General features: G+C 43.1%; 2 protein-coding genes across 3 annotated transcripts in view; both read left to right on the forward strand.

Moving 5' to 3' along the window:
- On the forward strand, nucleotides 1–24,742 carry ESM1 (endothelial cell specific molecule 1). Its single transcript, XM_083403240.1, has 4 exons — nucleotides 1–533; nucleotides 5,467–5,622; nucleotides 6,915–7,612; nucleotides 24,733–24,742. The coding sequence occupies exons 1-3, from the start codon at nucleotides 233–235 to the stop codon at nucleotides 7,013–7,015; spliced, it is 558 nt and encodes a 185-aa protein (XP_083259366.1). The 5' UTR covers nucleotides 1–232; the 3' UTR covers nucleotides 7,016–7,612; nucleotides 24,733–24,742.
- Nucleotides 24,743–26,351: 1,609 nt separating this feature from the next.
- Nucleotides 26,352–27,979, forward strand: part of LOC310659347 (chondroitin sulfate proteoglycan 4-like) — a 38,962-nt gene continuing 37,334 nt past the window's right edge. For both annotated transcript variants that reach the window (XM_083402592.1, XM_083402593.1), the window contains exon 1: nucleotides 26,352–27,151. In XM_083402592.1, the coding sequence (XP_083258718.1) occupies nucleotides 27,079–27,151 (73 nt within the window). In that variant the 5' untranslated portion in view covers nucleotides 26,352–27,078. The remainder of the gene's footprint in view (nucleotides 27,152–27,979) is intronic.

Below are 27,979 nucleotides of genomic sequence, written 5' to 3' on the forward strand. Positions count from 1 at the left end.
GATTTCGCAAAGTAAAACAAGGGAGGCTGGCAAGAAGACAGCTTGAGGAAATTGACGACGGCAGGCCTGGTGAGCAGTAGGCTGTATAAAGGCTCAAAAAACTGCAAGCTGATCTCCCAGCTACTACTTCTGGTCCTTCACTGCTACGTCCCAGCAGCAGCAGAAGACCTCAGAGCTAAATTTCTCAACCTGCTCTTCTGCAGTGGAAACCGTGCACCTAGCACCAAAAGACATGAATCGTTTTTTGGTCTTCACTCTCTTTTTGGTACCCACGAATGCTGGACCTACCTGGAGCACCAAGTATGCTGTGGACTGCCCCGAGTCCTGCAACAGCAGTGAATGCAAAAGCCTGGTGCACTGTAAGAAGCAGGTGTTGGATGACTGCGGCTGCTGCAGAGTCTGTGCTGCAGCCTTGGGAGAGACATGCTACCGGACTGTCGCAGGGATGGACGGCGTGAAATGTGGCCCCGGATTGAAGTGCCAGTTTTTTTCCGAAGAGGATGATTTTGGTGACGAGTTCGGTATCTGCAAAGGTAAAGGACAGTCGCTGGATAAAACTGCCATTCATGACAATTAGGATGATACTACTCTCCATGTGTAGTGGCTGGTGATTTCATCCAGAAATACACAATTAGTACTCTTTATTTTAAAAGCAACAGCAACACCCATCCACATTTGAATTATCCTGGCATAGCAAAAGCCTCTCTGAGATGGAGACAGACACAAATGGTTATTTATTGCTAAATCAATATTATGTCTAGTGCTTTCATTTCACAGTTTGGTAAGGTAGGTCGTAATTTCTATGTTTTGCAAATGGAGGCTGAGGCAGGGTTGCTTGAGGCTGCCAGCGAAATCTAAGGCTGAGGTAGGTCTTAAACCTAACCTACTCTTATGCTAGCCCCGTACCTTCCAGAAACTACCCAGGCCTTATCCATTTGGAAAAGGACACTTTTATCAGGAACAACATTTAGTGATTGACTGGGAGAGATGCACAGAGGGAAAAACTCTCAGGAGGGTGGTCCTAGGTGAAGATGTCCGACCAGGAGCATAGACGACCAAGAGAACGTAGCGCACTCCACAACAGGAGTTGTGGTACAAAAGATTTGTGGGGTGAGACCCCACACCCAGCAGTGAAGATACAGGGTGATATTCAACATTAGTCATACTCAGACCCATTGAAATTAATGGGCACAACTAATTTAGCTCTATTAATGCCAATGAGTCTACTCAGAATCACATTGAATTGGATGCAATCTGTTTTCGTGAACCAGAAAAAGCTATCCCAGGTGTGCATAGCTTCCATAGCACCAAGATGGGTACTGTGAGCCTTCAGATCCCTGCAGGTGCCTCTCCCCCCCCTCTCCTCCCCAGCACCTAACAGGTGTTTTGTACTGTCAGAGACACAGCCCTTATTGGCACCAACTTTGTTAGAAGCAATGTACGTACTTTGTCAGATAAAGGTAATACAATTTTTGACTGTTCTGCTTCAGACTGCCCATGGGGTGTGCATGAACTTTTTTAAAAAAAAAATGCTGAGTGCTGTCTCATATTAAAATGTTAAACCTTTTTCTCTAATGAACTAGTTTGATATTAGTTTGACATATATGGGCAGAGTCTTTTTTTCCTTTTCTTTCTCTTTGATTGTTTTTATATTCAATCCTTTTCTCCAAGGAGCTCAAAATAGCATACATGGTTCTGCTGCTCTTCTTTTAATCCCTACAACAGCCCTTTGAGGTAGGTTAGGCTGAGAGGCAGTGACTGGCCCAAGTGAGCTTCATGATGAAATGTGGATCTGAACCCTGGTCTCTCAGGCCCTAGTCCGACACTCTAACCACTATAACATACAAGGAGCTCATTTAAACATTGCATTCTCCCATCTGCAGTCTGAAATTGTATACACTAGTCCAATCTACCACTTTTACTCTGCTTAATATGTAACCTAATACTGTATACAGATTGTTAGGTGCCTGGAAATGTACAGAAGTATAGTGTTCTGATCAAGGGAAGTCATGGTACAGCTCTGTTCTGACTTGGGGAGATCACACCTGTGCCACAATTTATGAAGGATATTGACAAGCTGGAACACGTGCAGAGGAGGGCAACCAAGATGATCAAGGGTCTGGAAACCAAGCCCTATGAGATATGGTTGAAGGAACTTGGTATATTTAGCATGGTAAAGGGGAGATGTGATAGCCATCTTCAAATAACTAAAAGCCTGTCACATGGAGGATGGAGCAAGCTACGACCCAAACCAATGGCTTCAAGTTATAAGGAAGGAGACTTCAACTAAATGTGAGGAAGAACTTTCCAACAGAAAGAGCTGTTCAAAAGTGGAACAGACTCCCATGGTGGCTTCTCCTTCCTTTGAGGCTTTTAGGCAGAGATTGGATGAGAGTTGAGATTCTTGCAGTGTCAGTGGTTTCGACTAGATGACTCTATAGGTCTTTTCCAATTCTATGATTCTATGAAAATGTACATGTTCTTATGGTTTCTGCCTAGGGGGTAATAGCTTTTGGAAGCTGGGTTTTGGATTCCTCAAAGCTGGCTACTAAAAAATACATTATTATTTATAGGATTATTATTTATAGGATGGCCTAAGTGATTTGAAACGCAGGTTAGCATGCTTGCACATGAACCAATATAGACAGTGCAGGAAGGCAGGTTATTCCCAGGTAAGTATACTTAGGATTGCAAGGACTGCATCCTTAAAGTCTAGACATATTCCCTGGGAGTTAATCTCATTTGTTGTTCTCAGCACTCTCTTTGCACTTTGCACCCATCGCGCATTTAAAGCCCATGGCTCTCCCTTAAAGACTTCTGGGAACTGTAGTTTGTTAAGGATGCTGTGAACTATAGCTCTATGAGGGTGGAACTATATTCCCAGGAATGGTTCTTCGGGGAACCATTTGCTTTAAATGTGCATTGGTATGCTTTAAATGTATGCTGCAGATCATTGGTAAGTCAGTGGTGTTGTTTTCAGTGGAATCATTATCACTTATAGTTAACTTATGTTATAACTGGCACTATCAGTACGCCAGAGCAGGGGTGCCAACTTGAACAAAATATTGTGGGGGCCCAGGTAAGCCCCACCCTGCAAAATTGATCACATGACGCAGTGCACAAACACCATTTGAATGGGAATGCCCATCAACTTTGTGGGGGCCCAGCCCCCTCAAATATTTTGTTGTGGGGGACCGAAAGCCTCATGGTCTCTAGGAGTGGTCTCTATGCACCAGAGGCTTGGGAGAATCCAAAGTTTGTAGAACTGCAACAACAACAACAACATTGGACTACTGACTGAGGGGTGGGGGGAATGGAATGGCGTGTCTAGTAATCTGAATAGGATCACTGGGCATGACAACATTATGTTGCAGGTCCCATGCATTTACTTAGGTGCTTAGGCTTGCAGGCTTACATTTTGATCCAATGGGGAACGAGAACCTTCCTGTAAAATAAGCTTCAAACCGGCTAATCACCTGTTGAAAGAGGCTGGGAGTCAGAGGAGGTGCTGCAGTCAGTTTCCCACACTCTTTCCCAAGCAGCCTGATTACAGCTTATTAAAGAGCTACGCAAGAGCAGGCGTGGAATGGGTTGTGTGGGATCCTGAAAAGGTTCACATGCAAGAATTCCTCACCCATCTACGAAAGCATGTCCCTGTAGGTGATGAGTCCTAGTTGGAAGGAGGTACTTGAGTGGTTTCTTAGGCAAGGCTTAAAAGACTTTTGAGGTTGCTTCCAGAGTCCAGACAGCCTGTTCACTCCTCATTTCTCCTAATTTGTTTGCAGGGAGATTAGACAATCTTTGGAGCTTTATTGGGCATTCATTCTGATATGTTTGCAGGGAGGTTATGGGGCGTTGCATCAAGCACATGTTTTCTCATGCACTTCCATGCATTCCTGCCCCCACCACTTTTTTTACAACAAATAGTTTGGGTTTTTTTTTGGGGGGGGGGAATAGGGGGCAGCTATGTTGCGAAAGACCTCCCAACCAACTTGAATTGCATCACTGAATTTGCCAGTACGTTATTGAATCCCACTCAAAAATAGCAACAGCCTGAAAGCCCCCTGAGTCTCCCTTGCACAATATATTTGGTGGTGCGGTCACTGCAAGTGAAGAGTAATTAGAAGAGATTCATAGGAGTACAATTCTTATGTGTGTTTTAGCCAATGGAGACTTTATGTTTGCATTTCAAATGGATGTAAATGAAAACCCGCTTCACGGCCTGCTTTAATTTCAGGAGCGTGGAATTGCTTTCTGCTGCTGCGTCAAAGCAGCATCCAACGTCTTGCAACGGGACTGACCTTTTAGTTGTCTTCCTGGCACATTATTAAGCTTTAAATATGTAGTGGTTAGTGTCAGACTTTGGCTGGGGTGTTGGGATGTGGCTTCAGATCTCCACTCAGCTACAAAGCTCGCTGAGTAACTTGGGGCCGTCACTATTTGTGGTAAGAAGGAAAGGCCATCTTGTAATATTTGCTTTTTCATTTCCTGTTCCATTCACACCAAAACAGCCTCTGTCAGTAAACCACGGCATCCAGCTTCGCTTGTTTAGTCCACAGCTTAAATGCTATAGTCCAGCATAGCAAATGGGAGAGGGCAGTGCAGTTCTGTGGCACTTACCATTTAAAACTCCCAAAAATCTTCAGCAGATAAAAACGCTAATGCAGATCATATAGAGGACTGTAGGCAATGTTCTGTACAGAGAGAGAAAACCATACTGCTTCAGGAGTCCTGATCTGGTGGGTGGTGGGGGAAAGCCATAGACAGGGCTGCTGGACAAAGGCATTTTACCGCTTGAGGTACAGCAGCAAAGAGCAACACCTGTCCCAAAAAGCCAAAATGCAAGGGACCCAAACCTGGCAAATATTTTGGCAATTTAGGCAGAAAATCCCACAAGCACCTTTCCTTTGCCTTGGCAGCAACAATTCAATCACAACAAAGCTCGCTAACCTAATAAATCTAATAAATAATGTAACAATTTGTTATTTCATGACACGGCAGAGATAACTGTTTAATTCCAACCAGTTTATATCTAGCTAGCAGCCTTTGTTCCTCCTGATTATATATTTTTAGAAGATTGAAATCTGTGTTTAGCCTTCAGGAAAGGCAAAGGAAACAATTTAACTGAACATATATTTTACAAGTAATAAAGTAATATTATTAACATGCTTGCAACTGTGGAAAATATATGAAGAGATATAAACACACACATGTTGGCATTGTTGCTTTTTTGCTTCTCGTATTGCTTTCATATTGCTTTTCAAATTGTTTTATTATGAAGATCTTTGAATCATTAAGGGTGGGGTGGGGGAGAAGTGAGGTTCAAGGTATATAATCAGAGTCTTCCATAATTAGGAATCCATAGAATCGTAGAATTGTAGAACTGGAAAGGCCCCAAAGGGTTATCTAGTCCAACCCCATGTGATTCATAATAGATTCACTGCTGTTTCTTTTTCTGTCTTGCAGAGTGTCCGTATGGGACCTATGGACTGGAGTGCCGAAGAACCTGCAACTGCCAGTCTGGCATATGCGACAGAGTAACTGGGAAATGTCTGAAATTTTCATTTTTCCAACTGGCTGCATCAAAGCCCCCCAGCAGACTAAAGCTAATTCCACATGCAGGTACGTGTTGATTTCTCAAAGCAGGAATGGGGAAACTGGTCCCTTCAGACGTAGTTGGACTCCACCTCTTGTCTGTTCCAGGCAGCATAGAAAACAGCCAGTAATGATGAGAGTTGTAGCCCAACCATGTCTGGAGGTTCCCATCCAAGCAATAGAACATCCTCCTGTGCAAGTGTGTTGAATGAACAGGAGCTGTGCATGACCACCATGCAGGGGAGTTTTCTGATAGGAGCATCTGAGCATAGGAAGCTGCCTTATACCGAGTCAGATCAATGGCCATCTACGTTGACCGGCAATAGTTCTGCAGGGTTTCAGACAGAAGATCCCTGCTGGAGAAACCAGGGGATGAACCTGGGGGCTTTCTGCATCTGTTGGCCGGCAAGACTCCTTGCTGCCTTTGTCCCAAGAGATTAACATAGTTGTGCTTTGGAGATCCATAACACCCAGTCATCAAACTACACAACCACATGCACCTTTCCAGGGCTGCATGTGCAAGTAACTTATTTTGCATGCACAGCCTTGTTGAAGGGCATGGGTAGGCAGCTTAAGGCCCAGGGGCCGGATGCGGCCCAATCACCTTCTCACAGTCCGGGAATCAGTGTGTTTTTACAAGAGTAGAATGTGTCCTTTTATTTAAAATGCATCTCTGGGTTATTTGTGGGGCATAGGAATTCGTTCATTATTTTTTTTAACAGTCCGGCCCCCCACAAGTCTGAGGGACAGTGGACCGGCCCCCTGCTGAAAAAGTTTGCTGACCCTTGTTGAAGGGCATAGAATCATAGAGTCATAGAGACCCCCGAGGCAGATTGGTTAGATCAGTGTGTCCCAAACTTTGGTCTCCAGCTGTTTTTGGACTACAACTCCCATAATCCCTGACCACTGGTCTTGCTAGCTAGGGATGATGGGAGTTGTAGTCCAAAAACAGCTGGAGACCCAAGTTTGGGTTAGATCTACGTATGGTAGTGGGAGATATTACACATGAGTCTCCCATGGCAGAATAATGTCCAGATGCATTGTTAAGCTGAAGACCAGAAGAGGATGGAGGGACAAGGTCTCCATGATTGTAGCCATGTTATTTAAATATCTTTTAGATCTGGTGTGCAGAACCTGTGGTCCTCCCCATATTGCTGAACTACAAGTCCCATCATCCATTGCCATTGTCTATGCTTGCTGGGGCAGATGGAGTTGTAGTTCAGCAGCATCTGGAGGGCCAACGGTTCCTTGTTCTGGACGAAGACACAAAGGAATGGGGGAAAATTATTTAATAACCTTTCTCTATTTTAAACTTTCAGAGAATGATATGGGATCCGGTGATGGCAATTCTGTAAAAGAGGATTTTGTCAAAGAAAAAGCCATTAACTCTCCAATAACGAAATGGCTAAACCCTCGCTGATATTAGCCTATATGGGCAGGACTGATGTGCTTTCTTCACATTTATAATGAATGTTCAGCAATCTGCTCCAGCAAAGGAAATAGTAATGTGTAATAAACAAATAACCGAATCCAGTCTATAACTTCAGGAAAAGAGTATAAGACTGTGTACAGTGTACATGTTTTAAAGAACACATCTTAATTGTCATTAGAATACTAAAGTACATTATGAACTGTTGAATGTAAACTTTTTTGAAAGGACACATGAATCTAGGAGTCATCTCAAATCTGCAAGCTCTACACAAAATATTCATTCATTTAAAACACAGGAATTGTATGGTGACAGAAGTCCACCAAAGTTAGGAAATGTAAATTTTATAGCTGATATCCTGGTAGACTGATGAATGTAAAAAAAGGGACTAAAATCATTATTAATGTTGAATATGAAGACTACAGTCTTACGCATATTGACATGGAAGTAAGAGCCATGGAATTCAGTGAGACTTATTTTTGTGTAAGCATGTTTAAGATCAGGCTGCACTGCCACAATCCAAGACACAGCTAAATTTGCAGGCAGTTGAATCCTGTGTGTGTTTACTTGGAGTTACACGCTACTACAGTGGTGCCTCGCAAGATGAAATTAATTCGTTCTGCGAGTTTTTTTGTCTTGTGAATTTTTTCGTCTTGCAAAGCACCAATGTGTATTGACGGTTTCCCATAGGAATGCATTGGCGGTTTTTAAAAAAAGGCGCAAGACGTTTTCGTCTTGAGAAGCAAGCCCTTAGGGAAATCCGTCTTGCGAAGCAACTCAGAAAACGAAAAACTCTTTCGTCTTGCGAGTTTTTCGTCTTCCGAGGCATTCGTCTTGCGAGGTACCACTGTATGTTCAATGGGCCTTACTCTCTGGTAAGTGGGAATTGCTGCCTTTACCCAATTGAAAATGTATCCATGCCCTTAAGCACCCTCCATTCCGTGTTAAATGGAGGCTTAAAACCACATATTTCAGCGATATAAATCCCATCAAATTCAATGGGATTATGGCCGCTTGTCTGTAGGATTGCACCCTCATAGTTTTGTTAGGTTCCTTTTACACAGGAAAGACCACCAGCTATCTTTCCACAGCTCATAATACACATCTCAAGTGTGACAAACCCAGGCAGATTTACAGCAGTTTTAAACAGTGATTCAACTGCTAAGTAGATTATATGAGCTACCGATTATGTAAAAACACTAGAGCAAATATTGTAAATAATGCATCTGTGGAAACAGAATGAAGGAAGCTGGAATTAATATGAACTTTCTGTAGGAGACGTGGAGTTTTTATAAGAGGAAACTCTTACAGGTCATCAAAGTGTAAAAAATAAGTCAGGGGCAGCCCCTTAGGCCTCTTAATGTATTTATTGGTGCTGAACCAATTTTTCCCTGCTGCAGTAGACCAACATTTAGACTGGCTTCAATTTGTAAGGCTGAGTTGTCAGTCTGAAGACGGGAGTTCACAATGGAAGTGCCAACACAATCAGCAGTACAGAAAAGTGCAAACAATTCCTGTGTAAGTCAATGGATCATTTCGAAGCAAGTCAGATTTGAGGCTCCTCCGGGAAATTTTTTAGTCAAATAAATGTGGTTTGGCAGGCATAACGAGAGAGTTTATTTAAATAGTGCTGTGAATACTTTCATGAATTTAGTTCTTTTATTGTTGCTTTTTGTCAGATATTTGTGACTATGATGGATCTTTGAATGCGCATGTAATAAGCTCAATGTTCATAAGTGTATATGTGTATTATTGCCCAATAAATCAGATAGAAACATATTGCTTCCACATTCTGTTCATGATGGTTAGGGATGATGTGAGTTGTAGTCTGACAAAATCTGGAAGGCCACACGTTAGCCATCCCTGCAATACCTGATGTCACAATATGCTGTGATCCTGTAAACAACAACTAGAAGTGTCAGAGATTGAAACTGGAACCTTCTGCATGTAATCTAATTTTGAGTTACATTCCTTTTTCCATTTTTAAGACAGAGCAAAACAAGCTCAGTTGGTAAAGCATGAGACTCAGTCTCACGGTTACGGGTTCAAGCCCCACATTGGGCAAAAGATTCCTGTGTTGCAGGGGGTGTGGTCCCTTAAAGATAAAGGTAAAGGGACCCCTGACCATTAGGTCCAGTCGTGGCCAACTCTGGGGTTGCGGCGCTCATCTCGCTTTCTTGGCCGAGGGAGCCAGCGTACAGCTTCCGGGTCATGTGGCCAGCATGACTAAGCCGCCTCTGGCGAACCAGAGCAGCGCACGGAAATGCCGTTTACCTTCCCGCTGGAGCGGTCCCTATTTATCTACTTGCACTTCATGCTTCCGAACTGCTAGGTTGGCAGGAGCAGGGACCGAGCAACGGGAGCTCACCCTGCCGCAGGGATTCGAACTGCCGACCTTCTGATCGACAAGTCCTAGGCTCTGTGGTTTAACCCTTACAACTCTACAATTCTATGGTTCTATACACTGGAAAATTGATTTATTTCACTTGAAGTCTCCATTTCTAATTATTGGGGGCCCCTTTCACCTCAAACAGCTTTCTCTTTAGTGAGACAATCCTGGCTTCTATAGAGGTCATTGGATAAAGGAGTGTTCTTGAAGGCTGGTCAATGTTATGCAACGGTGGCTGGAGGCATAATCCAAAATGCATTCTATAAAAGGTTCTGAAACAATAAGGATCACATACCCACAACAGAGAGCTGAATGAGGCTGGAATGCATTCTGAATCTTGCCATACTGAATAAAGGATAAAAAGACTCCATAAATTGATCAGTTTGCTGCCTTCCTTCTCTAGTTTACAGTATTTGCAAGCATGGTTCTATAGGTGAAATCCTATGCCATAGGAAAGTCTGTCAATTTCAATTTATCGTTTTTCCTGTTTTAAGATCAGTTGCCCATATTTTAAGGTGTTTTTTTTAAAGCTCTCAAAAACAAATCATCAGAATCTTAATGTGAATTTCTCCTGATATAAATATTTTTGTATGCAATTTTGCCTAACATGCACATTTTTGCAAAGCATATTTCTCCCAATATTTACCGTATATTTTCCTTAATAGTATTTATTCTTGCATACTATTTCGCTGATATATGCATTTATATGCACACTTTCTCCTAGTATGTAATGTTTTGCACACATTGCTTAAAAGGACAACTGTGTTGTGTTTGCACACTGTTTTGGACAATGCAAACTAAGCAGCTTCATTTTAAAGGGGGACTGAATTAAATTTCTCCCCCCATCTTTAAGCGGACTTGGACCTCCTCTTCCCATGCCCACAGTCCCACTGCTCTGGAGTGTCCCCCCAGCTCTTCAGAGATTGATCTTCTTCCTTTTTATAACTCAGTGACATACACATTGCTGTTAATAAGTTTAAAAATAAATAAAGCTATTCTAATGACAATTTAAGGTTACAAAATTGTAGCTAGTGTAGTTCAGGCTGAAACACAAATAGCTCAAAATTCATGGGCCCGAGTATGAAAAACTGACTTCCTTATCACTGTCATCAGAGGATCAGCATGAATAGAACTTTTATAGGGTGCTAAAGAGCATAGAATAATCCATCTCCGGGGTGCCAAAGCATATATTTTGAATGAAAATACCATTATTAACACCTGCACACAGCATCAGATGTCTTTAAATGGTCTGTTTTTGATCACCACAATGTTTTGAAAGTATTTCCTGACACCTGGGAATTTGGTAAATATTTCCTGTTTTTATTGTGTCTAGAGAAAACAGGAATTTTCCAAGTTAAAACTGGTTCATTGACAGGCTCTTAGAAGGCTTACAGTTGGGAATTTATGGATGTGTTTTGCTTGTCATAAGAGGTCAAAACGAAACTATCTGATTTTGGGGTTCCTCCGAATAAATGATCTCTTGGAACAAAATCACAATTGAATGAAATGATTGTGCTAACTCTATATTAATTTTTATAGGTTTTGACATTATTCAAAATACTGACAAGCGGAAATCTGCAACCATGCAAACATATTTTTAATGTGCAATGCTTTGTCGATAGTCCCTTAATGATTCACACAGGAAAACCACACATGCAGACTTTCATACATCCCATTTATCTATTCATTCTTTATGACTGCCATCCAAAACGCCAGAAGTTAGTTCTGTAACAATATGCATAGGAGTGCACTGATAATGCAAAGTACTGAATGAATGAATGAAATCTTTATTGCTAAAAGCTATAAGCCATCACAATAGGTCACAATGCGTAAAATACAAATAATTAATTTAAAACTGAACAGCAACAACAGCAAAGCAAACATACAGAAATGTGAAATATCACACCTGCATAAGTTAAAGCACTCCGCTTCTCACACACACACCCTTATGATACTTGTCTTGGTGCCTAGCTCTCAACTTACTTGCAGCCAAGGCAAATTTTGCAACCTGTGTGCAGTTATAAATACAGTATGTTATTGCCGGCCAGCAAAATACAGATTTGCTCAAGGGGAGGTCAATTGGAGAGAGAGAGCAAAGGATGTAATCGAGGAATTTTTGTATATAAAGGGCATCGTAGCAAAAAGGGTTGAATGTCCTCCACGTCTCTCGACTCAAAGATGCATAGTCTTTGGTACACAGGAGTGTTATTAAATCTTCCCATTGGAGTAATATTATTTATTCATTAAACCTTCTTATACTCCACTCTTTCTCCTGCTATTGCTCAGGATGGCTAACAACAATTTTAAAACACGATGAAAATATTCTAAAAATTAACCACAAATCAATACAACACAGAACAATCACATACACAGAACAAGAACACTGACATAGGCTGCAATCTTCTGAGCATTTAAGTGAAAGTTACCCTTAGGAAATACAGTGCGTCTTAACTTAGCAGATAGAAGATGTTGTGCATTTAACAGTCGGTCACTGTTGTGCTGATGATGCTTGTCTTTTCAGTTCACAGCACCTCTTTCTTCCTCCATTAAGTCACAATACCTAAATTCTGCCTATTTTGTGTTTGTTCTTTGTACACAATTGATTTCTTGTTTTTACAACAATGTACAAATGAAATGTTTATGGTAACACAAAACACACTTTATCCTTATACTTGTATCTATCATTCCAAAACATGATGAAAAGCAAAGCTTATTTGCTTTGCTCATTAGATGCTCCTTTTGAAATCTTAACCATGTCCTCTTAACCATTACTATTTCAGAACAGATTTTATCAAACATTCTGCTGCAGGTAGAGGGTTACTTTTCTTCCACTTTTTGGCTACGGAGATTTTCCACTGCTGTCACTAGGTTAACTATTACTTCCAAGTCTATTTCTAGCGCAGAAATATGCTATTTTTACTTAGCCTAAAAGCAAATGTTTGAATCCAGGGATAACAAGTAACCTCTTATTTCATGGATTGTATTACAGATTCCAGTACGTCCACTGTTGGAAGCAGTGTACAGTGGTACCTCTGGTTACGTACTTAATTCATTCTGGCGGTCCGTTTTTAACCTGAAACCGTTCTTAACCTGAGGTACCAGTTTAGCTAATGGGGCCTCCTGCTGCCACTGCACAATTTCTGTTCTCATCCTGAGGTATTACTTCCGGGTTAGCAGAGTCTGTAACCTGAAGTGTTTGTAACCCGAAGTGTTTGTAACCTGAGGTGTTTGTAACCCGAGGTACCTGTTAAGTTGTGGGTGAACATATCAGACGACACAGCGATTCTTCAAACAGCTTTTGTTTATTCACAGGCCAGAACAGAACAGAACTGAAGGGTTCAGCCAGCCTCCTTATATAGAGCTCCACTACAACGCAACAGTAACCACTTTCTGTAACTATCCAATCCCTGAATGTCACTTTCAATCCCTTATTTGCATATGTGGACCTGAGTGAAAACTATCTACAGTATTCCCCCTGCTGGCCCAGGGTGAAAACTTCAGTACATAACAGTACCACTGTACTTCTGAATGCCAGTTTCTTGAAATCACAAGTGGGGAGAGTTCTGTCCTGCTTTCAGTCTTCCCACAGGAATTTGGTTGGCCACTATGAGAACAGGATGCTATTAGCCCATGGGGCTCTTCTTATGTTCTCAGAGCTGATGAGACCAATATAGTGAGTCCAATGGTCAAGAAGGCAGTTTCTACATGTGCTGTAGAGGGAAGTGAGGGGCAGATGGGGCTCCTCAACTGGTAGCCCATCGAGGAGAAGGAAAACTCTGATCCTAAACTTCCACTGATTTGCAGGATAGTTTCGGGAGAAGAATAGTCCAAGGAGAAAACCCTACACAAATTGGGAGTGGAGCCCCTAAGACAGTTGAATGGTGCCTTGTTCGCCTCCTTCCGGCAACTCCTGCAGTCCAGCTGGTGCCAAACATGGTCAATAGCACCAGGATAGCAAACTGAGCAGCCACACAGCTCACCTGCTGACATGGATTGCATTTTCACTTAAATTGTAGTCACTATATCTAATTCTTCCTCTATAAATAAGCATTAGCATCTGCAACTTTTATGCAAATGTATTTTGTCGTCCCCCCCTTTTTTTACAATGCATAAGTGACCCTTTCTGTTGAAGGTAACACTATCACAGTAAGATGATTGGGAAAATAAACTTTAATTTCCTCTCTTATTTCCAAAATGATGTAAGTTCTGTGCTCTTCAAGCTCATAGGAAATGCACCTTTTAAAATGGACACATGGACTGAAAATCGTATCAAAGTATTCTGCCCTCTTGCATGCAAAAGGCCTATTTTGGAAGAGCAAAGCAAACAAACAAACTGAAAAGCTATTGAAATCCAGAAACAATATTAGCATGTTCCTGAAGACTGAAGTACAATGGAAAAAGAGGAATGCAAGAGGGTCCCTACAGCTGTGACACATTTTCCTCCTTGTTATTTTTAGTTTTCTATTCCTGATTTTTTATTTTGGATTTCACTTGGCTTCCCCTCCTGCATCCCCTCACTCATTTATAGCTCTTCCTTATAGAGTGCATTTCATACATTCTTTCCTTTCCTCTAAAGGAAACACAGGGACTCTTTGCCAGCTGAAGGAGGACATGTTTGTTTTGGCAAAATGAGATTCTTGCTTCATTCTATTTAGGAAAACTGTTTATGCTTTTCAGCTTTCTAATATTCTGGGCTTCATAGAGATAAGGAGGCCTAGAGAACATTGATAAGCCAGGCTTGAAATTCTACATTGTTCTGATATTATCCTTTTGGCCGGGGGGCGGGGGGGGGGGAGATGAATTTTGGATGCTGGATGCCGCTTAGGGTGGTCATGTGTCCTACGTCATACTGTGCAACTGTCCCATTGTAAGTGGGACATCCCAGATTTACAAAAGCCACTCTGGCTTCTCATTCAATTCCCAAATATCCTTTTTTGGCTCCCACGCACCGCCCGCTCCTCTTCCTCCTTCCGGAAGCGATGCCAGCATCCAGAAGTGTGGTGCTGACTTCCAGAAGTACATCGTGGCTGGAAAGCTGAGCCACTGTGGCCCTCAAGGTGGCAGCAACGGGGGCAAGGGCAGGCGGGCAAAGGTGCATATCAATGGGAAGAAGCGGGGGGGGGGGGACAGGGCCTGAGTGAGAGGGGGTATCCATCAAGGTCGTGTCCCAATTTCCCTCATTGGGATGTCGGAGGGTGTGCTCCTTTATAGAAAACTACCCTCTATTCGGGATGTGGGTGGTGCTGTGGGTTAAACCACAGAGCCAAGGACTTGCCAATCAGAAGGTCGGCAGTTTGAATCCCCGCGACAGGGTGAGCTCCCGTTGCTTAGTCCCTGCTCCTGCCAACCTAGCAGTTCAAAAGCATGGCAAAGTGCAAGTAGATAAATAGGTACCGCTCCGGCGGGAAGGTAAACGGTGTTTCCGTGTGCTGCTCTGGTTCGCCAGAAGCAGCTTAGTCATGCTGGCCAAATGACCTGGAAGCTGTATGCCAGCTCCTTCGGCCAATAAAGCAAGATGAGTGCCACAACCCCAGAGTTGGCCACGACTGGACCTAATGGTCAGGGGTCCCTTTACCTTTACTTTACCCTCTATTTAGAAGTAATCGTTTTTCTGGAGGGCTGTCCAATTTAAAGAAAATGAAACACCAGAACAGAGAGCCTTCAGCAAGTTACTCATCCACAGTTGGGTACCTGCAGACTGAGCAGGCACAAAAACCACCAGGTCACAGTTGCCCCCACGTTGCCGAGTTGTCCTGTGTTTCTATTCAAACTGGAGTGATTTGCAACTAAATTTGCAACTATACATATCAACTACCATGTGCAAATTTTATGCAAATCTCTGTCCTCTTTTTTCTTTCTTTTTTCCTACAATTTAAGTGGTTGGCCTATCTATTCCTAATTTCCACCATGCAACAAAAACCCAACAAAATCCCCCCCCCATCTATTCCTAACTCCACCCTTCAACAAAACATTTGGCATTTCCAAGTGGGGATAGTGTTTTACAGCGCTACTGTCAAAATTATACTGAAAAGAAACTCCTATTCTATACAGGAATCTGCCTCATTTTACTTTGCTTCTTAGGCTGGCCTACGTATTCCGCTTAGCTCACAGCTGTTACAATCATTTGGCCATTTTGCAGAGAGAACACTTTCTTCTTCATCATTGTTAAGACTATCAATGGCAATTAGCCACTGCTGGAGGTGGTTTGCCACTAAATGTTAGTTGTAGGGAATTGCAGGAGGGGAGAGGGCTATTAAGTTCAGGTCCTACTTGGCTGATGTGAGAGCAGGTTGCTGGAATGGACTGGCTCTTATGTTCCTTGCAAGACACTTCCTGTTCCTGTCTACTTCTATGGTGATCACTCATAGCTGAGTAAGATTGTCTTCCATAAATACGGTTTTAACAGTGAGTCCGTAAGTGACTATGGAGGACAATTCAAGATCCACACGTCCTTCCATGGTGGGGACATAGGTTTCTGGGTGTGAGTTGATCATGGTGAGGGTTTGCCAAGCATGCCTTCCTCTTAACGCGTTTCTCCTTTTCGTCCTTAGTTCGAGTGTATTCAAAACCCATGCAGAGGGACTCTAGCTCTTTAATGTGTTCTGGAAGTAGGTTACTCTCTGGTCACTATTTATTTATTCACACCCTCCAACATTCTCCTCCCATGAAAGTAGGGACGTCCTATTCCACCACCACCACCATTTTATTATTTATACCCCAACCATCTGACTGGGTTGCCCCAGCCACTCTGGGCAGCTTCCAACATATATGAAAACATAATAAAACTTAAAACATTTTAAAACGCCCCTCTACAGAGCTGCCTTCTAAATGTTGTATAGTTACTTATCTCCTTGGCTTGGGAGGTCACATAACTCCATACCCTCCAACATTTCTCTGTTGAAAATAGGGACGTCCTAAGGAAAAGCGGGACATTCCGGGATCAAATCAGAAACCAGGACGGCTTCTGTAAATCCAGGACTGTCCCTGGAAACTAGGGACACTTGGAGGGTCTGTTTATTAACTTTCCCCCCTCAGTTTACCACTAAAGTGCTGATAGTGCTCAAACACACTGTTTCATCATTATATCAACCCTGTTAGGTTCAGAGAGTGAGTGGCCCAATGATCACTTAGTGAATTTCTTGGCTGTATAGGACTCAAACTCAGTTCTCCCCACTGCTAGTCTGGAACTCCTACTATACTAATTATACTATACTGCATAATGAGCACAAATAATCATGAATGCACAATAAAAGGATATCAGGAGGGGCCTTATTGACTGATGACTTGAACCCCTGTTGTGACTAAAATACATGATTTGTCAACAATGTTATGCTGGGTGAAGTCCCCACCCCCCTTGGAAGTGTGTTCTCCTCAGGAAAAGCGCAACTTCATCCACAATTGGTGTAAACAATGTGACCTTCAGATAGAATGGAGCCAAAGGTCCTATGAATAGCCTTCCTTGTGAGGAAGACGGCAGAAGTACTGTTCGTTAAGACATGAAAATGACCTGAGGCTGCAAGCCTGATAAACATTTCTGCTGTTAAACGAGTTGCTTACTTTTTTCACTTAATACATTCGGGAAGTGTCACAGAATAAAATAAAGCAGAATGAATCTACGCTAGGGCAAATATTATTGTGCCAAGCACATGTTGCAGAATACACCTGCAATAAGACACCATTCTGGCGTATTCATATGCACAATCTTATTCTGGAGCACTCTCAGCTAGGAACATAAAAGTTGACATATATGAAGTCATAACACTTGTCCATCTTTCTCAGTTCTGTCAGCACTGACTGGCAGCAGACTCCAGGATTTTAGACGGGGGTCTCTGCCAGTCCTACTTGCATGCAAAGCAGATACTCTATGGCTGAGCTCCAGGCTATGGGATTTTGAGCACTGCAATCAAAACAATAATAAAAACATGCACATTTATTTTTAAACCCTGACATAATATAGTGCGGAATTCAGTGGCCAGAATTAAAACTATTTTGTTAAGACACCCAACTATGGGCTCCATTCCTGTGATTAATGGAATGTGCTAGTTTATTTTTCCCTTGAGAATCCAAAAGGCTTAAAAAAGGATCAGAACTGAACAAAAGCATATCAATAACAGGAAGCTGTTGGTGAGAAATACCCCGATCTTCCTGTAAATTCACGTCACCACGCTCCTCAGGGACAAAGGTGCGTGAACAGCATGGTAAATAATTATGATTTAATATGGGCTTTGCAATGTTGTTTACTGCACAACAACAAAAAAGAATTGTTTCTCAGGGTGCAAAGAAAAGGCAAATAATAGAAACCCATATCAATCTAATCAGGAAACGATGATGTTATGTCTGGGTCAGCTGCTGAAAACAGATTGCAACCCATCAGGGTATCAACTAGATAGCTATACATGGATCCAAGTAAAAATATCAGTGGTAGAAAGTCTAAATGTTAAAAGGGAAGCAAGTTGGTGGTCAGGGGGTGGGGTGGGGAGGTTGAGGGTCGACTTCCTTTTGAGTGCCGAGATTGCACACAAGCACAAATAGTACGGACAAGATTGCAGCACTTCCACGAAAGGCATTTACCATATAGGTTTGGCATTTGGAGGACTAGTTTTTCAATAACCATCTTGAACTTTTGCCCAGTGCAGTGGAGGAATGTTGTGGTTTGATTGCTGGAGAAACGGTGGGAGGCAAAGAGTAAATGGTTATGCAGCTTCTGGGTCAAGGGGTCTGGACTGAGCGGGAGGTTCTGCATAAATGCAAAGCTTTGAGGATATGTCTTCGCCACAGTTCCTTGTCAGTATTCCTGTTCAGGGTTCCAGGCAGCTCTTTTTACTCTCCTGACATTTCTTTTTCAATTGTCAAACTACATTTTGTGGCCTACTGAACATATTCCATCCTCACTGCATTTTTGGGGGGGGGAGGGGAGAAGAAACCTTCTTGTCTTTTTGCACAAAACCACAGTTACCTGAGCAACAGACACCGCCCTCTTCTTTCTGTGGCCCTATTTGGCTACAGTCTTCTGTCAGAGTTTGCCACTGGAAGGAAGGATGGTTTGATTGGCAACTGGGAACACTGGACCTGTGAGAACCTAGCCTCAAATCCTTCCCCAGGGGATGATTTTAGGGACAAACAAGAAGTGGCAGATTGGCTGGCTTAAACCCAAATCTTTCCCACATGCCTACAATTGTGGTGCATGTGTGTCTAGTTTTTATAGTGAAAAGGGCAAATGGGTGAGGATGTTAAACTCTCCCTTTCCTGCAGCACACTAAATACAATTGTGTGCCTATTTTAGCTTGTTTTTGCTGTTTAATTTACAGATGCAGGGCATGTAAAAACAATAAATGGAAAAATAGCACAGAACTGGAAAGGACTTGAGCATCTCCACATCACACGATGGCTACTGAATGTATAGAAAACTGCCTTACCTGAAAAACTAACAAAAAAACATGCTTGCCCTGAACAGTGCAAGTGATGTGGATGATTTTGTTGAAATATGGTACTCTTTTGTAAGCTATTAAAATGAACATTCCCACCAAACTCGCAAACAAACTTATGGCAAAATCTGATAAACCAATCTTCTGCTCCTGGGTAGGTGGGGGAGTGTGGAGAAATCTATTTTTTGTTTATATTTTGTTGAAAAATCAATAGCAATTTGTTTTAAAAAAGAAAGAAAGCTGCATTTTACCAGCTAAACAAAAATACGCTGCTGAGATCTGCTAAGATGTAAGGCGTGTGATCCACTTTGTAGTGCACACACGAGTTTCTCTCATTTCTTCACCAGTAAGTGATGAAACCTTAATACATGGTTAAATTGTTGAATTACTTAAATTTAATAATTAAATGCACTTTCAAACATTGTGCTGTCACTTTGTTCTCACAAACTCTGCATACCAAAAAGAAGAAAGAAAAGCATTAAATAAAAAAAATCTGTGGGGTATTGCATCATTACTTTATCCAGCTTCTTTCCCAAAATATTTTGGAGATAATCACGCAAGCAGTTATGTAAAGGCCACTTAGAACAATGCAGTCTTTGTGAAGAAGTCTGGGAAAAAAATAACTTGTGCAGAAAATAATCCTAGCCTGGTCTGTCAGATTGTAAAGCTTAAGTCTGTTCAGGTCAGCATCAGTTTTAGGATGAGAGGTTTTTATCCACAGGTTTTGAAGAAAGAAATCCACAACGAATTTCCCACCCAGTGTCACTACTGCAGAAATGAGTTAACGTTCTATGAAAGAATGCTAAGTATTAGCATCTGAAAAACAAATTTTCGCTGAAGAGGTTTTGACTGAAGATTTACGATATACATGAAGGAGCGTCTCCACCCCCACCATTCAGCCTGGACATTGAGATCCAGCTCCAAGGGCCTTCTGGTGGTACCCTCACTGTGAGAAGTGAAGTTACAGTGAACCAGGCAGAGGGCCTTGTCAGTGGTGGTGCCCGCCCCTGTGGCATACCCTCCCATCAGATGTCAAGGAAATAAAGAACGTTCCGAACACATCTGAAGGCAGCCCTTCATTTTAACATTACTACTATCCTGCAAAGGAATCTGTGCAATTGCTCTTCAAAAATTCTGATGTCCCCTCTTGAACTTCTTATCACCACGTTTGCAACGGATGCATTCTGAGAATTGGACATGAAGGAACACCTGGATTTACTATAGCTAGGGATGGGGAGAAATTTGGTTCAGTTCATATTTTACCCAGTTGTCACTTCCCAAAATGATACATGAACTGAAATGCAGCTAACTTTTGAAATTCACATTTTTCTTAATGTAGTTCTCCAACAAAAAATATGTACCAAAATGCATATATTAGTGGGCAGCATGCATAGAAATGCATACATTGATGAAAATAACAGTACAGTGCATTGTATGAAAATGCACTGTATAAAGTTGAAAAACTTAAAATAGAAACTTGATTCATCAATCCCTTGATACAGCAAATGTAGAGCTTGTTCAAAAGACAGAGGAAATGTCTACACTTCCTGCCAGGCTTATTAGCGGTGGTCTTGCGGTGGGCTAGAAAGACCACTAGTCAACTAGAAAGCAGCTTCTGACATCAACTGACACGCTGAAGAAACACGTAGTTAGGATTGTGGTACGATGTTCTGAAATAGCTAGCAGGTTTGCTAAAAGTCACAGCTGTCCATTGAATCTGCAAAACAAGTTTCGATGTTCAAAAATTTCTGTAGTGTCCTTGAGATTTGGCAGCATGCACACTCAGGTTTGTTTATACAGTATGTCATGAAGACTTCAAAATCCACAATACACTGCAACTGTGATTAATCATACTCCAATAATTCCAGGGTGACATTCATGAAGTTCACTGGGTAAGCTTAGGCCAGTCACCATCTCAGCCAACATACCTCACAGGATTGTTGTGAGCATTAAAAAGGGGGAGAACAATGCATGTTACTTTCAGCTCCATGGAAGGAAGGTGGGTTGTGAGTGTAATTTTATTGATTAGAACAGTGGTCTGACAGGATCATCAGCTTTCTTTACTGGAAACACATGCTTCCGTCTCTGAGGAAAGCAATGAAACCAATTCAATTCACACGCCCTCCACTCTGCCTCACTAGGAACTAAATTTTCTTTCAAGACCAATTTTCTGCCAAATGCAATTTATTCCTTCCAACTGAAAGCTCTTTTAATAGGATGAAGCAGAAATGCCTATTATAATGAAATAAAGGCTAAATGCCTGTTATAATGAAATGAAAACCCATGCAAATTAGATTCAGGAAACTGCAGCTATTAGCTTTAATATTTCCCCTCCGAGACAACACAAAGCAAAAATATTGGCGCAGTCCATAAGAAACACACAGAGAACATAGCAGCTGTAGGGGTTTTTAAAAAAACAATTTAAAAAAACCACCGGCATTTCTATATGACTGCATAACAATTATTAACACCAGAGAATGCATATATTTGTCATGCTGAGCATTAAAACCACAGTACTATTTCACTGCAACAGAAAGTGCCTATTTAAAGTACTTGCTTGAATGTTATGAGCAGTTTGTTTCAGACACAGAATCTCCAACATGCTAGTATCCACTGACCTCCTATGCCCATGAGGGCTTTCCCATTCATTCTGGCGAAGGAAGATTATCCATGTTTCACTGAGTACATATACAGTATGCTCCCTCCATTATAATGAATGGGAAGACAAATGTGCTAAAAATCAAGGGATGGTATGCAACAAAGTTTCACTCGGAGCAGATACACTGACATTAATGATGATGGATAAGTAAGGCCATTAAATTTAATGGAGCTTATATGAGTAAATTGTAGTTGACTGCTGCTCCATATATTGTTGCACCCCACACAAATCTCTGAGCGGTGTGAAATTCTAGTAGTTACCCAGGGTTCGTGTTTCCATTTGGGACGGAGGCACAAGCAGAGAATGTGGTGTCTTTATGATATATGGCATATTGTAGAATTAATTATATATATATTATATAATAGTGTAGAATTTATCAACCACAGAACCTTAATTGCATAATAATAATAATAGTAATAATAATAATAATAATAATAATTACTAAAGGAGTTTAAAGGAGAGTTCCAAAAGCAGCAGAAATCTCTATACTAACAAAATATATCTACTTGAGAGAAAACAGACGTAATCTAGCTCTTTTTCAAAACTGTTGGACACTTTTCACTTATGAAGATGGAACATGGATATTCCTAAGTGCAAGGTAAAGGTAATTAAGTCCAGTTGCAAACGACTCTGGGGTTGCGGCGCTCATCTCGCTTTACAGGCCGAGGGAGCCAGCGTTTGTCCGCTTCTGTAGACAGTTTTTCCGGGTCATGTGGCCAGCATGACTAAGCCGCTTTTGGCAAAACCAGAGCAGCGCACGGAAACGCAGTTTACCTTCCGGCCGGAGCGGTACGTACCTATTTATCTACTTGCACTGTGTGCTTTCAAACTGTTAGGTGGGCAGGAGCTGAGGCCGAACAACAGGAGCTCACCCCATCGCGGGGTTTCAAACTGCTGACCTTACAATTGGCAAGCCCAAGATGCACAGTGGATTAACCCACAGCGCCACCTGCGTCCCTCATTGCTAAGTGTAGGAATTTTCAAATGTTTTTAATTGAGGTAACTGTAAATGGAATTGGATTGGTATATAAAAAGGCGAAAGGTAAAGGACCCCTGGACGGTTAAGTCCAGTCAAAGGCGACAACGGGACGTGGCATTCATCTCGCTTTGAGACGGAGGGAGCTGGCGTTTGTCTGCAGACAGCTTTCCAGCATGACTAAACTGCTTCTGGTGCAATGGAACACCACAATGGAAAGCAGAATACACGGAAACGCCGTTTACCTTCCCACCACAGCAGTACCTATTTATCTACTTGCATTGGCATGCTTTCAAATTGCTAGGTTGGCAGGAGCTGGGGCAGAGCAATGGGAGTTCACCCCATCGTGGGGATTCAAACTGCCGACCTTCAGCAAGCCCAAGAGGCCCAGTGGTTTAGACCACAGCACCACCTGGGCTCAAAGGAAAGCAACTGGTATTTATGACTTTGATGCCAACTTAGGTGCTTTAAAATATGACTAGCCACGAAGGCATGTTTCATCTCCATTGCTGGAGACAGTATTCCTCTGAAAGTCAGTGCTGGGAATTGCAACTGGGCAGAGTCGTTGTGCTGTGCTCAGGTCTTGCTTGTGGGCTTCTCACAAGCATCTGTTGGGGCACTGCAAGAACAGGATGCTGGACTGGATCACAGAATGGATCACAGCTGGAAGGGACCCCAAGGGTAGTCCAACCACTGCAATGCAGGAAAACTGCCCACAGCCTCCCAGGGTGGGATCGAACCACCAACCTTCTGGTTAACAGCCAGATGCACTAACCCATTGTGCCACAGAATACATCCTTCCTTTTTATTACATTTTTGGAATTATGTTATTTATTATATTTATCGTGAAACATTCTTAGTTATAAATTTGCTTGGTGTAATGTTGTAATGTTTGATGCTTATTTTAAGGTTTACTTCTCCCCCCCCCCCCCAGCAAAGTGCATTTAATTTAATTGAGATAAATATCTGCCTGGGATCAAGGATGCTATTTTAGAAGTTCACTACATTATTATCCAACAGGACAAAACTGAAATACAATGTTGTGCAACAAATACGTTGTTACGAACACACTTTTCATAACACTTTTTGCTTTGTTTTGTTACAGACACACTATTCTATCTGCTTTAAAAAGAAGAAAAGTATTGTTTTATACTACTACATCATGGTTTTCAGCCTTGGATCGCCCTCCAGTGGTAATAGTGCCCTATATCACAACGATGGGGTTTTAACTTCAGATATAAATTTGCTACTGCAGAACGTTTGTGTGTAGCATAACTGAACAGGCTGCCGAGCAGAAATAAATCCCTCTCCATGGCGACTGCTCCTCATTGAAAAAGAAAAGACTTAGAAAGTATACCATGGATACTTCAACAATTGCCAGTGTTGTCTTAAAGGTAAAGGTAAAGGGACCCCTGACAGTTAGGTCGAGTCGCGAACGACTTTGGGGTTGCGGTGCTCATCTCACTTTATTGGCCGAGGGAGCCAGTGTACAGCTTCCGGGTCATGCAGCCAGCATGACTAAACCGCTTCTGGCAAACCAGAGCAGCGCACGGAAACACTGTTTATAGTACCTATGTATCTACTTGCACTTTGACATGCTTTCAAACTGCTAGGTTAGCAAGAGCAGGGACTGAGCAATTGGGAGCTCACCCCGTTGCGGGGATTCGAACTGCCCACCTTCTGATTGGCAACCCCTAGGCTCAGTGGTTTAGACCACAGCACCACCCACGCCCCTAGTGTTGTCTTAGGGAGGCCTACTTTCCACTTTTGAGAACCGTGAATATAATGTATAACATGCAAATACTTTTCAGAATTTGCAAATCATTATTTGTATCCAAAAACTATGAAGAGCCCTGTGGCACCTTAAAGACCAAGAAGTCTATTATGGCATAAGCTTTCATGGACTAGAGTCTCTCCATCATCAGATGCATGAAGTGTCATCCTGAGCTACAACTGTAGAGGGTTTGCATGTGTGTGGATAGATCTATCTATAGGTGAACATGAATGAATCTCTTCTCATTTTCTTCCAGCCTCACAATCCCCTCACCTCCCAGAAAACGTGTATATACATATACCTATAAGTCAGGGTTAATACTTCATGCATCTGACAAACAGGACAATAGTTAATGTAAGTTAATGTCTTAATTTTGTTAAGTCTTTAAAGTGCCACAAGACACTGTTATATTTGCAAAAACAGGCTAGCAGGGCTGCCCCTCTGGAAATTGCTGTTTGTAGACACTAAACCACTGTTTGCTTCAGTTCAATGGGCTCAGACAGTCATCAAATCTAAACCACAGAAAAGAGTGTTTGCTCATTTTATATTGGCTCCTGGAAGATATATTAATGTCAGAGAGACTGAACTGAATCAAGTAAAGCTCAGTTAAGAGTGACCAATTCACACAGTTGTTGTCCTGCTCTACAAAGAACAAACGTGATTTATGAGATTATAGTTAGAACCAGTGAAACGTCACAGATTAATTGAAAGCAGAGTATAATCCCACAAATAGCTACGAGCAAATGAGCTTTAAAAAAGGAATCCAGTGCTAAACCTGACACTTGAGGGATGCTTGTCGCACAACAGCATTAATTTGGGCTAAAACATTTAGGCTGCAATCCTAAAGACCAAGGGTGCCAACTTGAACAAAATATTGGAGGGGCCCAGGTAAGCCCAACCTCACATAACTGATCACATGATGTGGTGCACACACACCATTTGAATGGCAATGCCTATAAACTCCGTGGGGACCCAGTCCCCTCAAATAATTTATTGGGCGGTGGGCTGGGAGTTGGCTCCTATTATGTGGTGCTTAATTCTGAGCAGAAATGCATCCGAATGCAGCAACAAATTGGTTAGACTGATTTTTTTTAAAAAAAATGTTGATTTTATATAATTGAATTATTTTTAATGCACATACTTATGAAAAACATGGGCAGGGGGTGCGGTTATCACAGAAGAGGCATCTGTCTGCCCCCACCCCAGAGTTCACCTTCTCCTTCATAATTATTTTGTATCCACAAGAAATCTTATCAATTTAATAGGTTGCTTAACTGATTAATCAGTTAAAAACCTGGGCAACTGATGGACTGAGAAATATTTAATCAGGTGACAGATTTAGCATGAATATAGTGGAAGGTGCATAAGGATGGGAGGTTCTTCATGAATTGTGAGAAAAGCAACTGTATAAAGATAAATGACACTGGCTGCTTTGACCCACCTGAATTCAAAGGTTTTTTTGTTTTTTGTTTATTATTATTATTATTATTATGGCCCTTTACAGTCTTACGTATTTTTGAGCAGGGACAGATGTTGATGATCAACAGTGGTTTACCAATGGACTACTAGATAGCTATGGCTCTCTTGACAAACTGCGGTGGTAACTTGGTTTAAGAACAGTCCTATTTATGAACGATTTGGTTTAAGAACTCCGCAAAACCAGAAGTAGTGTCCTGGTTTGCCAACTTTACCTTGGTCTAAGAACGGAATCCGAACGGTGTAAGGGCACCAGGAGGCCTCATTAAGGAAAGCGCACCTCGGTTTAAGAACAGACTTCTGGAACGGATTAAGTTTGTAAACCGAGGTACCACTGTACATTTTTTCTGTGGCACCCCTGTGGGGCTCAGGAGCCCAGTTATGTCACCCCTTGCCTGCAGAGCTGGCAGCCTCTCACCCTATTTTGAACACCCTCCCTTGTGGAGTGTTCCCTCAGCCTCCTCTCCCCTCTCCTTGGGAGTCCTCTGGACAGCCACTGCTGCCACCCCTGGTCTCTGAGCTTCACCCCTGCCGCAGAGATGTGCCTCCTCCCACTGCCCCACAGGGGTGTGGGACTTGTCTGTCCATTCCCAACAGCAAGGGCTGGAGGACTGGTGGCTAGGCCTGCTTGCTCACTCCGAGGCCACCTCAGCTCCTGGCAACCAGCACCCCCTGGCCAGCCCCAGAGGCACCATTCGCCCAGGGAGCTTGTACCCAGGGCTGCTGCAACAAACAGCTGTGCAAGCCTTTGGGAGGCAAAGATTCAAGAGGGCATCAGAGGAGAGAGGGAAGGAAAGAGGGACAGAGCCCAGTGTTGTCCATGGCACCCCTGACCATCAATGTTGCCCATGGCACCCCTGACCCCACGGTACCAAGTTGAAAACCACTGATCTAGTGAACAACCCACAACTGAGGCTGTAACTTTGCAACCTGTTGCTCTCCCAGTAACACTCTGTCCAGCCATGCTGTAGTGTTTTATTATAAGAGGACGATGATGATAACAATAACAACCACAGGATGCCGCGTCCTTTGACTTAGCTCCCTTTAGAACCAGGCTTGACCTTACAAGAAGAAAAGGTTCCGGGGCTGAGCCCAGGCCCAAAGGCAGTCCAGAAGTGTAGCCAATCTGTTCTGGGAAAGACCTGGCGAGGAGGACCATCTCTGCACCGCCCGCCCGGCCCGCTCTCCCCCTTTCCTCGCCCCTCTGCTGTGTAACCTGACCTGAGCAACAAGCCCGCCAGCAGCAGAGGCGGCAGCTGTCGGCGGGCGGAGCTCCCACTCCCTGGCGCTGCAAGCGGGCGCCGCTCCCGGGGGCCTCCCGTCGCCTGCTCCCCTTTCCCCGGAGACGGGGCGGCATGGCCCCGGGCTGGGCTTCAGGGAGCGCCCTACTGTTGCTGCTGCTCTCCGTTAGCCCAGAGGCGCTGGCAGGTAGGACAAGAAACCACGCTGCCCCGTTCCCGCGACACCCCCCTTTCCCCGCCGTCGCAAAAAAAGTCCGGGGACGAGGAGGGAAGGTGGGGGCTGCGCGGGCGGATCTGGGCCGCGCGGCTTCTACGGGGTTGCAGAGCTACCTTTGCCGAGGGCTCGCTCGGCTCCTCCCTTTGGCTCCCCGTCGGCCTCTGCGAGCGATTGGCCAGTCCCGGTTGCATTTTGCAAGAATGCAGTGCATGGCGCAGGCTGGCCCTCGAGGGCTGCGGCTCGTGCCCGCTGTAGCCTGGCAGCGGACACTCGGCTGGAGGAGGCGGGAGGGGAAGGCGCGCACGAAATGATACTTTGGGGGCGCGATGCGTGCCTGTTGTGGCGCGCGAGCCTGGTGCCAGGTGCTCAGGCTTGTAATCGAAGCTAAAAGAAAACAAAAGAAAACGCATGTCTCTCCTGGGAGCTTCAACAAGTTTTACAACCAAACCAATCTGCAGCTCGGCTGTATAGTATTGTTAATGCCAATAGTTTGGATGCAAAACTTCTTACTAAAATGGGAGATTGGATAAATAGACACACACACCAGTGCGGAAGCAAAACTTGATTTGTAAACCGGGACCTTAAGCTCAGGTATTTAGGAGGAAGCCTAGTAGTGGGAAGTTGCACTCTGCACGTGTTCAGATGCATTACATTGCTTCTCGTGCTCAAAGACTAAGACCTGACATAATAACTAATTTCTGGAGTAGAATCCTGCTAGAACCTGAGAAATAATCGGCTGAGCCAAACAGTGGACAGAGATGGCAAGTGCTCTCCCCCCCTCCCCCATTCTGGTACTTC

Source organism: Podarcis tiliguerta (genome assembly GCF_965153285.1).
Source record: "Podarcis tiliguerta genome assembly, chromosome: 11".
Lineage (NCBI taxonomy): Eukaryota > Metazoa > Chordata > Lepidosauria > Squamata > Lacertidae > Podarcis > Podarcis tiliguerta.

Excerpts from the sequence above, each read along its gene's own strand:
- ESM1 (XM_083403240.1), top strand. The coding sequence starts at position 233 with ATGAATCGTTTTTTGGTCTTCACTCTCTTTTTGGTACCCACGAATGCT. Across the intron at positions 534-5,466 it reads CGAGTTCGGTATCTGCAAAG|AGTGTCCGTATGGGACCTAT; the intron begins GTAAAGGACAGT and ends TCTGTCTTGCAG. Across the intron at positions 5,623-6,914 it reads AAAGCTAATTCCACATGCAG|AGAATGATATGGGATCCGGT; the intron begins GTACGTGTTGAT and ends TTAAACTTTCAG.